This window comes from Dreissena polymorpha, chromosome 15 (genome assembly GCF_020536995.1).
Source record: "Dreissena polymorpha isolate Duluth1 chromosome 15, UMN_Dpol_1.0, whole genome shotgun sequence".
Lineage (NCBI taxonomy): Eukaryota > Metazoa > Mollusca > Bivalvia > Myida > Dreissenidae > Dreissena > Dreissena polymorpha.
Window position 1 is genome coordinate 62,654,620 of NC_068369.1, and position 15,021 is coordinate 62,669,640.

The 15,021-nt window shown below is 33.7% G+C and overlaps 2 protein-coding genes across 7 annotated transcripts in view; one reads left to right on the plus strand and one right to left on the minus strand.

Moving 5' to 3' along the window:
- Positions 1-2,173, minus strand: part of LOC127860430 (nucleolar complex protein 3 homolog) — an 85,483-nt gene extending 83,310 nt beyond the window's left edge. For 2 of the 3 annotated variants that reach the window (XR_008039793.1, XM_052398506.1), the window contains exon 1: positions 2,024-2,173. The gene's annotated coding sequence lies outside the window, so the exon portion shown is untranslated. The remainder of the gene's footprint in view (positions 1-2,023) is intronic. The other variant, XM_052398507.1, reaches the window with a different exon arrangement.
- Positions 2,174-2,178: 5 nt separating this feature from the next.
- The window catches only part of LOC127860429 (attractin-like protein 1), a 67,565-nt gene continuing 54,722 nt past the window's right edge, over positions 2,179-15,021 (plus strand). For all 4 annotated transcript variants that reach the window (XR_008039792.1, XM_052398503.1, XM_052398504.1 and 1 more), the window contains exons 1-3: positions 2,179-2,459; positions 13,411-13,611; positions 14,489-14,617. Coding sequence is in view for 3 of the 4 variants with exons in the window: in XM_052398503.1 (XP_052254463.1) it covers positions 2,191-2,459; positions 13,411-13,611; positions 14,489-14,617 (599 nt within the window). In the remaining variant the exon portion in view is untranslated. The remainder of the gene's footprint in view (positions 2,460-13,410; positions 13,612-14,488; positions 14,618-15,021) is intronic.

Genomic DNA, 15,021 nt, shown 5'->3' on the forward strand with positions numbered 1-15,021 from the left:
GTATCTTTATGTAAATGTATAAATCCGTTTGTAATGAAAATGGGGTTGATAAATTGCTGAAATAATGAAAACATATTGGTGCCACGTGTTTAGAGTACATAATGCAAAAACCAAAGATTCATTAAAATGCCACAAGTTCATGGATTTTCTTGTGCAAGTCAAGTAACTTGTCGCCCGCTAGCCTCAGATTTTCAAAAGGGCCCATTTTAAAACGGCTTTTTACAAGTGGATGAACCAGTCAATAAGTATCATGCCGTCCCTGTCCATGGACTCGGACTAGTTGCTTCCTGGTTCACTGAGCCCTGGTATCAGAGTTTATTCATTTGATATCAATGTTATCTTTTAATTTTGGCCAACAGCCAAAAGCACAAAATTGTGTTCATATATATTCAAAAATGAAATATTTACAACTAAAAAAGGGCACAATACAAGACTCAATTTTGTAAAAGTCTAGCCTATAATAAGTCGTATCCACTCGAGAAGAGAACTTTGATCAAGCGGTTTAGTTTGATCTAATTTGCAATACTTGTTCAAATATTGAGGTTTATTAACAAGAAATGTAATGGAGAGTGTTCCCATGCCAGTGTCAATCGACGACTAGATAGGCTACCCGTGCGAAAAAAGTGAGCCGATCAAGAGGCTTCCCGTGCCACAACAAAAGCGAAAGTAGGCATTTTTAAAGTAAAATTGATGAAAATTACTATATAGCGTACATTGAACGTAAGGCTTTGATCATAAAGATGATATCAATGACACTAGATATTTGACATATTAGGGAAAAGCTATGTTAAAAAGTCATGAAAGTGACATGTATGCACGATTGTTCCACCAACCTCGTCATCATTTCATCTTCGATAGAGGTTGTGATAAGTGTTTGGGCTTGCGGAATACTGTGAACATTTAGCTGGATATATGCTTCAACTCATGGACCTCCTCTTTTTATGCACAAACGTGTTAACAGGTTTTAATTTTATATTTTCTTACCTGTTTTGTAAATGTAGATCATCCATTTTCTTGTATATAACAGAGAGGCAGCCAGGAATGAACAGAGAGACAGCATTTTGACAGAGAGGCCACCGATATGCATATACACCGTGCTGTGATTTGGTCCATACAACAGCTTTTTTTAAAGCAGGAAAACCACTGTTATACAACTTTTGAATAGAGCTTCTATAAATATGGCCTATAGGCCCTAGGTCGCTCACCTGAGACATATAGGAAACAACTGATTTTGTGATATTTGTGTAATAACTGTAGTTTTTGTAGTGTTTTTGTTTACTGTGTATGACACAAATTTGATATGATCTGAGACAAATACAAGTCTTCACAATATACATAAACAAAGAAGATTCACCACTTTGATGGGGCTAATTTTGACTCCAGTGCAGTAAGACTATACAATATTGCACACAAAGTATTGAACTCTTGCGGATTGCAAGAATAACATTCTTTTAAGTCATTAAGTATGTAAGTCTATATAAATCATGTAACCCTTGAGGCATATCTAAAGTTTGGACTTCAAGTGCATAAGTTGATCAGTAAATTTCAGAGTGGTTTTTTTACAATGAAAGTTTAAAAAATTGTTTGACCCCTCAAGCATAGCCAGTTTTGACCACATGAGTATGATTAAAATAAACTTAGCATAGAACCACTGTACGATGTGACATGCTAAATAATACATTTCTGTGTCTTTCCTTTTCATAGAAAAATATTTGATATTTATACTAGAGCCACACTGACATCAAATATCAAAATCTTGGTTTTTGTGGCTGTGCTTTCATTCGTGATAACAGAAACGTTATCTAACTTAATAAGTCTTGAATAAATCATGTGACCCCTGGGATGATGCCATATTTAACACCTTAAGCACTTTTAAAGTAGTTTCATGTTTGCTGTCCAGTAAATTAAAGACAACACGTACATAGCAATTGGTGACCAAACAGCAATGTCATACGATTTCGCGACAAATGTTCAATTGCATTATTTATGGTTATAAGTTAAATAACAGATTCATCTTACATACCCCTATGAATGTCACCCTAAATTTCGAATGATTTTATCAATAAAATTCGTTTTTGCTGTTGCTTTTATGAAAATTGTGTTATTATTTACGGTTCCATGTTTTCGTGTTGCGAATATTATAACAGTAATTAATGTTAGTTTCCGTAATTAACCGAAGACGCTTCGGCAATGTCCGTGGAACGGGCTGTCAAAATGGCCGAAGAGAAAAAGAAAATGTTATCATCGTTAAATAATCACAATCATTCACTTAAAAGACCAAATGTCTGTATAATTTTTATGTTGATAATACTGATATGTGCAATATCAAATGTTTCGTGCCAAAAGAAATGTAAAGACTTGCCGTGTGAAAATGGAGAATGTAAACAAAACAATACAGTATGCGAGTGTTTTCCTGGTTGGGCAGGCAGCTCATGCACACACTGTTCAGGAAGAGTCAGGTCAGATGTTAAGTTATACTGTAATTTAAAATAATGTACTTTATTCAATAAATGAACATTTGTTTCAGAAGAGTGTACATACAAATTGTCGTAATTGTACGTCCAGTTTATAAAAATAAATGCGTAAATCTTCATGAAAAAAGCGTATTTACGGCTGTACGGACCTTATCTGGAGCTCTGGAAAGCACTGTGTAAGTTTCATGCGATCGTGAGTGGTTGGTTCAACTTTCAATTACGTGATTTAATAACATTGATATATTCTTTGATCAAGTTGCATTCATTTGATTTTCGTTCATACACCCGTATTAAACTTAGTTTTTGGGAGTATACCGGAATCTTGGTGGTAGTTCTGTTGGTTTTTATCATAGATTGAATCTAGGGCTGTAACGAATACACTAGTTAACGAATACAATACATATGAATGCTGGGTTGCGAACTCGAATATTTATTCGCAATATGAATTTCAATGAACAAAAGTAATACTGACAACTTGACATGACATTATATAGTATGAAACTATGAGTATTTGTCAATTTGATTAATTGAGTATCATTGCATACTGAAAATATGAAATATAACACTGCAAAATAACAAAACACTGACTAGAACTGCTTAAACTTTGAACACAGTTTTGAAAACATGACTAGTACCAATCAAATCCATAAGTAGAACAATTAAGCAACTTGACATGACATTATATAGTATGAAACTATGAGTATTTGTCAATTTGAGGCGAGTCAACTATATCAATAGCATTCCCTTTGCTAGGCTCCATGTTTGTTGATAAGTTGCACAATACTTGTCTTAAAGATTAACAAAAAAAGAAATTCCATCTGCTAATCCTTTGTGTGTATGTTCGAGCATCAAATCACTCGTATTTCACTTAATAAAGATTAAACACCCATCGAAAGATTTTTCAATTCAATGTCGTAAATAAAACTTAATATTCAACTGGTGCCCGCCATTTTTTGTTGATAATCTCATTGTGTGACATAATGGGTGGGGTAAACATGATGAAAAACGCCGGAATTAGGAGAAGAACATTTAAATAAAGTGGTTTATTGTATGAACCTTCATTTGTAAGGTAAGATAAGATGATTAAACTTTCAAACTCGATATTCGTCAAATATTCAGTTTGGGAGGTGGCGAATAATGAATACGATTCGTCCACAGCCGTATTCGAGTAATTCGAATATTCGAATGTATCGTTACAGCCCTAGTTGAATCTCACCTGAATGAAAAAAAAGTCTTAAAATGATAAATATACAAAGAAGATCACTACACAATAATGGGAACACTTTTTCATGGTGTACATACCCTACCTAGAAATTTTGTCAATGTTACCAGAACCACAACATTATTTTTTTTAGGCCTTATGTAAGAAACCAATCAATACTATGCTGTGTTTTTTTCTTGTAATGGTCAGGGCACGACACTTACAGTTGTCTGTTGACCCGGGGTCAGTAAAAATAGGGAGGACCAGTGAAACTAGAAATTTGGTTGATCCGTCGGACCAGTTAAAAATCCTGGCCAGCTTATTGTGAACTACTGGTGGACAGCTGTTTTCATCAATAAAACAACTTTATATGTTCATAATTAACCGATAATTTTATAATTAGTTTATGGGCCGACTCGAGACCTTGATAAAAGTAGCAACATATTGGAAATTCAAATTTTTCTAGATCCCTGGATGACAAAAACCTGTTGTTGGATCAAGAAATCAATTTGAGTTCCGCAAATGTCTCCCGCAAATGTTTCCGGACTTCGCCGTGATCGATACACAAATGAACATAAAATTCCAAGCGTTCGGATCGAGAAATTAAAAAATTGTATTTATTATTTTGAAAAAGCAGCAATAATAAGCATGTTATCGATCTAAGTACCATCAGAATATACTTTGTTTTACCGTGCGAATTTACACTGGAGGGCGCAGAATAATGTTTTGATATTGCCGGAAAGTAAACTTGCGTATTTTCAAGATTACAAGTTTTTGCGATGTATAATTTTATTCAGGGAGTGGTTGAACCTCCGCCTAAAAAACCTAAAACTAGTGAAGAGAAGCTTGAAGTACATCGAAAACATGAAAAGGATAAGAGATAGTTTAGTAGATAGTATAGTTATCTTTTTATAAATGCACAAAACATTGTGGATAGTTTGAAAATTTAGTTCAAATTTAGGTAAAAAAACATAGAAATTGTCGGACCACTTGAAATCTAGGAGGACCAGTAATTTCTGAAAGCTGGTGGTCCTTTGGGTCAGTAGGCAAGAAAAGTTAGTGTCAAGCCCTGATGGTGAGTGTCATTTTTTACACATTTGCTCCTAATTACATCAGAGGGGGTAATCACGTGAAAGTCAAGATGGCGACATCCATACCGAGACAGTTATTTTTTCGCTGTTTTATACCCTTTATAACTTCTGTTTATTTTTTAAATGACGCACACTTTCCAGCCATATCAGTAAAAAGGTGATAAGCGTTTATTTTGTATTACAATTTACTTTATATCTCGACTTAACTCCCCGCAAATTTTTTTAGTGGAGCCCTTATTAGGTCATCCGCTAAGAAATTTCGCATCGAGTTAAGTCTAGATAAAGAGCAAATATTACTATGAAATAATAGCCAGTAACTATCTTCCTAATATGGCTGGAAAGTGAGCGGAATAAAAAATAATAATACAAGTAATAAAGGGTATAAAACAACGAAAAATACCCGCCTCGGCATGGACGTTGCTATAGATCTTGTCTGTCACGTGATTACCCCCTCTGTACACTTTTCTGCTAATAATACAATTTTAAAAGTCAGAAAAACTATACAGTAGGTGTTATCTGCTGTTGTTGTATTAAATAAAATGAGTTTACTTAAACAGAAGCTGTAAAAAATGTACACTCACACAAATATGTGATGTTTACAATATTGGGAAACTGGGCATGTAAAGCGCCAATGATAATCATGGTGGTCACATTTTTAGTCTTCTTTAGCAGCTTTCAAACAATTTGATAAAACATAATCAAACAATGCTTGAATTTTATTTTGTCATAAATAGAACTGGTATGTATTAAAATAAATTTCCTTGTGCACTTGAGATTGTTAATGATTAACTTTACAATGGATTTTTTCTGAAGTAATTATCTTCAATTATAAAAAGTATACTTAGGTCCTAGGTCATTAAACAAAATATATAGGGATATACATGTAGTTGTTATTGTATAGTCACAAACACTTGTGACATTTATTTTATTGTAAAATTTGGCATGTATGGTGCACATTATATTCTATGATGCAATTTTAATTTTTCAAGCAGCTGTCGATCAATTAGATTTGATGAAACAACTTTCGAATGTTATATCCTTGTAAATATTTTGTATTTAAATAAAGTCTGTTGATAGGAACTTTAAATGTTTATGGTCTCTATGGTGAACACCTTCACAAGAAAATCATGGTCAGTTACTTAATGTTAACCAGATTAAAGGGGCCTTTTCACAGATTTTGGCATATTTTGAAGTTAGTCATTAAATGCTTTATTTTGATAAATGTAAACACTGGATCTTAAAAGCTCCAGTGAAAAATCAAGAATAAAATTAAAAAAAGGAAAAAAATGTAGCTAGCACAGGGGCTCGAACCAGTGACTCCCGGAGTCCTGGAGTAAAAACGCATTAGCCCTCTGCTATTCTGCCTAGTGTTCATGCAGGACGTATTTGATACCTTATATAAGCAATTTTCGTAGTTTCGTAAATTTAAACGACAACAACAGAACTCTCCAAATTATTCAATCGTTTCGCGTTGCAACGCTTTATAACTTTTAGGTTTTTAAATTGTCAAAAGATGCATATAATGGTTATATTAGACTATGGTAAATGTTCAGTAATACTATTTCCTCACAAATATCATAACTAAAACGAAGATTTGCAAATCTGAAACAACTTTTTTCAATTTTGTCAATTTACCAAACTGTGAAAAGATCCCTTTAAATCCTCATGGAAATTGTTTAATTTATGCATAAAATTGGCAAAACATAAATTCAACTCTTTAATTTAATTCATAATATTAATACTCAGCTGTAAATTGCTGATCGCTCATTAAAGGTGAGGATCTCATTGGCAAATATCAATTTTCCAAAACAACGGTTTAGTTTGGTGAAGAGATATATGTAATTGACAGAGGATCGTAACAATTTTTTTTGAAGTCATTACTATAACCTTCAAAATTGCTAGTTGAAGTTACTGAACAAATACACTGATCGGAAAATTTTAAAAGGATACAGACTCTGATTAAGAAATTCAAGTGCCCCGGCCACGGATGGGTAAATGGCCTGCGGAAAGCACTGATTGGTTTTATGAACGAATTATGTATTTTATGCACTACTTGTTATGCATACTTGCAAGCAGTTAATTATTGTAGTGTGTAAAGTATGTTTTATAAGTTTATACAACATCTAAAATATCCAACTGCATATTGGTTATTGCATATTAATTTTTGGCAAACATGGTTGCCCTTATAAGTGAAGCTAGTGCATACAATTTATGCAATAAATCACAAAAATATTTTCAATAAAAGACAAATTGTAACTAGAAATGGCGCGACCACAAATCCCCTTATGATAAGAAACCGCATTCCAATTGCGATGAGGTTTATGTATTTAAAGCTTCCTTTTTCAGACCATTCATATACCTATACAATACAGGAAAATGCTGATCAACTTTTTATGAAATATCTCATATATAGTTATTGTCTGTTTTTGAGAAATTAAAACAATGCTCTTTAAAGTTTAATGTAACATTAAAACAATCAAGGCCCATTTTCCCTGATTTTTGTTTGCCCGATTTCCCATTCAACTTTTATCCATTCGAGTGATATTATCAGATTTGAGGGAGAAAAACCCAAAACAAAATTTAAATAAATAAGCTTTTATTTCATTTGTATGCTCTTCGAAATTGCAACTTCATGTGTCCATCCCAATTATAATTTTAATGGAATTGTTTGAAGTTAAATATAAATGTAGATAAGCTAGGAATATCATCTTCATCATTAGTGACAAAACTTATTTGGTTTAGTAATATTTATATATTTTGATTGCTTTTTGGCATTTCTTTGTGCCTGTCAGAAAGATCACCAAATCACCTAATTATTATTGATATGTTATATAATATGTAATGTTATATACTTAACATTTTGGATAACATGTTTCCATTGTGTTCTGTGAAATCACTGTTGATAATTAGTCAAATATTGATACTTTATGTATCAATGTGTGAAAGTCCTATATAATGTTTAATATTGTCTCGCATGTTAGTTACTCCATCTGTAACAATAGTAAGCGGTATTGTTGTCATGGAAATGCCATTGATAGCCTGTAGCTACATGTAGATCATGTAATATATACGTCATGTGTTTTTACATTGTTATATAATATGTTTGCACATGCCCACAGACCAGTGAATCGATAAGGAAAGTTTTGTTTTGTTAAGTAATGTTTTTTGTCTGCAAATGTGTTAAAACATCAAGTTGTAATGAAGGTTTCCTGAAGTTGTATTAATACAATGAAGGTTTCCTGAAGTTGTACATCTGACTCTCTGTCATGAATGTTGTGCATTAATTTTTTATATGACAGATTTTCCTAATTTACAAAGACGTTATTTCCATGCTGCATATATTTATGTGAGACAGATGGTTAGTTATATTAACATTTGTGTGCATTGATTAATAACAATCTTCAAATACATGTAGTACAAAATGTCTCTGACGATTATAAAAATACTGATATTTTCCACTTGGTTATAATGTAAATATTAAGTCATTCACAAAGTTACAGGCAAGATTAGTGAAATTACCATGAATGTGTGTCTGTTTGTCACAGTATTGCAATTGAAATTTTATATATTGATCATGGTTTTGTTTGAAGCATTACAGTTATATTCATCCATCACATCACTTTTCACTTTGGTTTTGTTTGTCTTAAGTCAATAAGGAAATACTTGAAAATTAATGACAACTATGATTGTGTTATAACTTAATGGGAAACCTTTGGATTGTATGCATTCTTCGAAACTAATTGTCCCTAATTAGAGAGATCTTAACATTTGTTACGTTTAATGTGAACTCTTTAAACTTATGTATAATTGACGGCAATCATTTGGATAATGTGGTTGTCGGATGTAGATACAGCTGACAGCATCAAATGGATTTTTTTTTTCTTAACTACATGTAGACGTAGTGTGTGCCTATAATTATGAGGTTTATAGTGTTAAAACTTGAATTGTCAATAAATAATTACAATACAGGTGTGATCAGGTGAAAGATCCGTGAAAAAGAGGGTGTTATCAAAGTTATTTAATAGAGTCATATTAGTAATATATGTAGTTAGCAGATATATGTAGATGTATAGGCAAGTATAGATAGTATCAGACTTAACATCTATACATGTATCTAGTTATTATGAAATTCAATGTTATAAGTGTTCTGTCATTATGTGGCCTTGTGCAGAAAGCCAGACCTTGAAGTCTTAGTTTTATTTTTAGCTCGGCTGTTTTCTGAGAAAACCCGAGGTATTGTCATAGCCAGCTCGTCGTGTCGTGTCCGTCGTCGTGTCGTCCGTGTCGTGCTAAAACCTTAACATTTTGTCAAGGTTTTGAACATTGGCTCTAAAATCAAAGTGCTTCAACCGACAACTATGAAACTTCATATGTAGCTGCACCTTGATGAGTTCTACATGCCACACCCATTTTTGGGTCACTAGGTCAAAGGTCAAGGTCACTGTGACCTCTAAAAAAAATAACATCTGATAAGCTTTCATCTATTCAAAACTGCACCTGCAGCCCAGCGTGGCACCCGTTTTTTGTTTCACTTTATGTTTGACTTATACACGCCTATGCAAGCCATTTAATAAAAAGCTTTTTATGCCCCCGTATCGAAAGATCGGGGGCATATTGTTTTTGGCCTGTCTGTCTGTCATTCATTCATTGTGTGTGTCCCAAAACTTTAACCTTGGTTATAGTTTGCATTATTGAAGATAGCAAGTTGATATTTGACACGCATGTGTATCTCAAAGAGATGCACTTTTTGAGTGGTGAAAGGTCAAGGTCATATATATATGGCTTCAAAGTGGCGCAATAGGGGGCATTGTGTTTCTGACAAACACATCTCTTGTTTCAATTTGTAAAATAATGATTCCAATTTTCTGTAATGTTTTTTAATATTTCATTAAAAATTGGAGACTTTGAGAAGAAGGCCCTTTCTCCCAAGACATGTTCGTTAATTTACAAAAAAAGTCAGTAATTGAAAATGATGACATTAGTTTGTATCCTGTTTATAGTGTCAGTTTGTTGTTTGTTATTTTGTTCAGTAATCAATTCTTACAAAATGTAATCAGTATCTTTTCATGTAAAATGTTATAAATATCACTTCATATAAAATAATGTTTTTTTATATGAGGAGGAAACGTATTCCACAATTCACAAGCAATTAAATTGAAACTTAGAATATCTGGCATCATGATGAATTGTACATGTGCAACACAGACCTTTTTTAATGCCCAATGATCCACATTTTCTAGAGTTATTTTGTTTCCTTTACAAATACATCTAGCTGACAAAGTTGTGTGGCGGTACATGTATAAGTCATATTTGTAACAAAGCTGAATTTCTTTTGTTTGGGTTTTTCCCCATTTTCAACAGTATTTAAGTCATACAATGTAAATGTATAATGGTCATCAGTTACAATTCTTGCACGTTTCCTGGGTTGACTGGTTTACCCCTGTAATGATCACATGCTTATGCAAGTAACTGACAACTACCCTAATTATACCCCCATTACCATTGGTAATGGGAACTATATAGGAGTCACTTTGTTGGTCGGTCGGTCTGTCGGTATGTCCTGAAATTTCATCTGATCTTCACCAAACTTAGTCAGAAGTTGTATCTAGATGATGTCTGGGGCAAGTTTGAATATGGGTCATGCCAGGTCAAAAACTAGGTCATGGGGTCACTTGTGTGTTTTAAACTGAAAGTTTGTCCGGACCATAACTATGTAAATTATGATTAGATTTTAAAATGACTTGGTACATTTGTTCACCATTTGTTCACCATCATGGGATGGTGTGTCGTGTGTCGTGTGAAAAAAGTATGTCAATATCTCAAAGGTCAAGGTCACACTTGGAGTTCAAAGGTCAAATGCTTGTCTGGGCCATAACTGTGTCATTTATTGTGAGATTTTAAAATCATTCGGCAAATTTGTTCACCATTATTGGACGGTGTGTCGCGCGAAAGAATTACCTCGATATCTCCAAGGTCAAAGTCACACTTTGAGTTCAACGATCATAAAAGAGCTTGTCCTGGCCATAACTATGTCATTCATTGTAAGATTTAAAAGTCCTATGGCACATTTGTTCACCATCATTGGACGGTGTGTTGCGCGAAAGAATAACGTCGATATCTCCAAGGTCAAGGTTACACTTAAAGTTCAAAGGTCAAAAATGGCCATAAATGAGCTTGTCCGGGCCATAACTACATGTATGTTGTTCATTGTAAGAATTTAAAATTATTTTGCAAATTTGTTCACCATCATTGGACGGTGCACAGTGTCGCGCGAAAGAACAACGTTGATATCTCCAAGGTTAAGGTCACACTTTGAGTGCAAAGGTAAAAAATGGCCATAAATGAGCTTTTCCAGGCCATAACTATTTCGTTCATTGTGAGATTTTTAAATCATTTGGCACATTTGTTCACCATCTTTGGACCGTGTCACGCTAAAGAATTAGGTCAATATCTCCAAGGTCAAGGTCACATTTTGAGTTCAAAGGTCAAAAATGGCCATAAATGAGCTTGTCCAGGCCATAACTATGTCGTTTATTGTGAGATTTTAAAATCCTTTGGCTCTTTTGTTCACCATCATTTGATGGTGTTTTGCGCAAAAGAATTACATCGATATCTCCAAGGTCAAGGTCACACTTAGTTCAAAGGTCAAAAATGGCAATAAATGTTTTTGTCTGGGCCATAACTATGTCATTATTTGTGAAATTTTAAAATGACTCTGTACATTAATTTTGCTCACATTCATTGGATGGCGTGTCATCTGAAATAATTCAAGAGTTCAAAGGTCAAAAGGCTATAAATCACAAAATATTATTTTAAATGATAATGGCATAATAATTCTTTAAAATTCCCATAAATTAGATTCTCTTGTTTTGTGAAGACAGCATGCAAAATAGTCTGTGTCAATGCGGCACGTGGGGGTATACGTCACGTCTGTGACAAAGCTCTAGTTGAATCAGAGGTAGGGGGAGAATGGTCATAGAAAGGATTTCATGACCAATCACCATTTGTAATTGTTAACCCTTTCAAGCTCAGAAGCAAACTGGAAATGGCTATATGCAATCACCATAAAACCAGAACAGCCTGTGAGTAACTCACTGTTTGCTGGTCGTCAGTATCTGATGGTTGGTAATGAAGGCTGAAAAACTTAATTCTGTTAAAAAAAGGTCTTTACTTCAATAAGCTTTTCTAAGGGACTACAAATGTGTCAAAGTGCTTAACTGAGTGGTAAAGCCTGAAGAATTCATTTCTGAAGAATTCATTTGCCTTTAAAAAATTGGGGGACTAGTCCCAGCCTCCTTAACCAGCCTCAGTGCTTGTCCTCATTTCAACCACAAACTTGTGGTCTTTCTGCAGATAATGCTGAATCTTACCCATGCACCACTTGTAACCTGTCAGCATAAACAGCATCATACACATGTATGTCAAACACTTGTGTTAACATCAATAAACCTGTAAATATGAAACTTGTAACATTGTCACATGTTTGTTTTCCGCCCCATTATGTCTTATTTATGGCTGTGTTAAACAATAAATACTTGTTGAGAACGCCATAAACTTCTTGTTTAAACAGAGTGATTCAGCTGACACTTTGTTTACTGTCCATTCTTCCTGGTGTGTTTAAATGTTTCATTTCCCCAGAGTATTGTCAACACTATTTTTTAGATTTCATTCCAAGATTTATAAAAAAAGTACATGTACACATGTAGTCCTTGAGACAATCGGAATAGGCTATTTAAACTTGTACATGTACATTACTAAACAAGATACTTTAATTTTGCATTAAGATAACTTTGTTTATTTTATGCTTTCCTGTGGTTTAAAGAGAAATGTCAGTGAAATAAAACTGATATTTCACTGTCAAACAGTGAAAAATATCAATATTTCACTGTTTAACTGTGCAATTATGTCAGTTTTTCTAAGAAATGACACCATTATTCCAGCAAAATTCTCCAGTTAAACTCTTTTACAATGTAAATAAACGGTGGAAAAACAGCATAAAATAAAAGGAAAATTTGTTTGATTCGGTGGAATACAGATTTTAATTCACTAGTGATCATGCAAATATATGTATTTTCACTTGTGGCTAAAAAATATTATTTGTATGATTATTGGTGAAATAAAATCGATATTTCATGGAATCCAACAAAGATCCTCTATTCATTTTGAATATAATTCAGTGAAATATTGTTGTTAGTTTGTTTCACACATCTTCTGGAATTGACTTGTCAGCTTATGCAAATAGCGATGTTTTAATAATTGCATGTATTGGTGATTTAAATATCTAATGACTATTTGGCGTAATCTAGAAAAGCTATTATTTTTTATTGATAACAATTTATTCCAAACAAGTATTGAATGATCTAGACCTTTTTTATTGTGTTTGTGAAGCATTCTTTTGCCACTTAGTTTGTGAAAAAAACAGTCTAAAAGTTTTTAAAATTGTAAAAAAATGAGTCATGAACTTTTAAGATTGTGAGAAAATTAGTCACAATCTTGTTAAAATAGTGAACATTCGAGTCACCAACTTCTCAAAACTTGTGTCACAAACCTCTCTGTTTTCTTTTTTTAATTTTTACATTGTAGGGCTATTTTTCGAGTATCGCCACTTCCAATAAAATTCTGACATGCGTTTCTATATTTACAGACTCACAAACCAAAGTGGGATTATAACGGATGGGTCTGGTAACTACACGACAGATAACAAGTGCATGTGGCTGGTGGTACCCAACCCCCCTGGAGGTCCCATACGCCTGGCCACTCACCAGTTTGCCACTGAATGTGGTTGGGACCACCTCTATATCTTTGATGGGGACTCGGTGTTTGCCCCACTCATAGCCTCTTACAGGTAAGATGAAAATTAGTCTGGTTCTGGGAAAACTGGGCTTTATGCAGTCCGCACAGGCTAATCAGGGACAAAACTTTCTGCCAAGAGTGGATTTTTGTTTTGGAAGAGACGTCCATGAAACAAAGAGTTCTGCAAGAGCAGTAAGTGTCCTCCCTGATCAGTAATTTGTCTGTGCATAAATAACCATGAATAACATACACCCGGATGCTTTTAGATGTGCAGATGATGTAACATCTGAATGCAGGGTTGATTTACACTACTGATAAATGTAGTATGTAAATATCCAGTCTTGGTACAGTGGGGTACGAATGAAATCAGTGAACTGCGTATTTACCACTTAGTTTGTTTGATTAGCCAGTTTAAGAAAATATAATATGGTATGAATTGTAAATTTTATGACTGTCATTCTGGGTTAATCATAAAAAGTATTTACCTTAAAAAGAAAGCTATGCGGATGCATCTGTACAATATTTATATGATGTTATATGATTATGATTATAATGATGATGATGATGATGATGATGATGATGATGATGATGATGATGATGATGATGATGATGATGATGATGATGATGATGATTATGATGATGATAATGATGATTATGATTATGATTATGATTATAATCATTATGATTATTACCAGATGATTATGATTATTATGATGATGATGTTTATTATGATGATTATGATTATAATGATTATGATTATAACTGGTATGATTATGATTATTATGATGATCATGATAATGATTATTATGTCATCACAGCTTCTTATGATGATAATGATGAAGATGACAGTGACATTTATTGCTATTATTTCTACCTTGCTGCTGGTGATGTATTGATGTAATCCAACTGCTGGTTGATTGTATCTCCAGTGGGCTGGTACAGCAGGAGTTGAACACCAGCACGGCAGTGGGAGAGATAGTTGCCAAGTCAGGCAAGGCCTATATCTACTTCTACAGTGATGCTGCATACAACATGACAGGTTTCCATCTCAAATACAGGTAATAGAAATGGGAAGATCTAAACATGGAAGAACAGACCTTATTCATTAAATTTTGCACCACATACAGGAATTTCAGTAGATTTTGAAAACGAGGAGTCAAAATGACCCAAGGTGTCAAAATTATACTGGGTCAAAATAAAAATTATTAAGTTTAAAAAACTGAAGTAATTTGAAATGTTCCTTACTATATGTTTAAGGTTTTGTTATAGCTTATTTATCATAATAATGAATAAAGGATTTTCAGAAAAACTTATTATTTCCATTAAAGATCATTTCAAGTCCTTTTTAAGCCCCCCTTCGAAGAAGAGGGGGTATATTGTTTGCACATGTCGGTCGGTCGGTTCGTCCGTCGGTCCGTCCACCGAATGGTTTCCGGATGATAACTCAAGAACGCTTACGCCT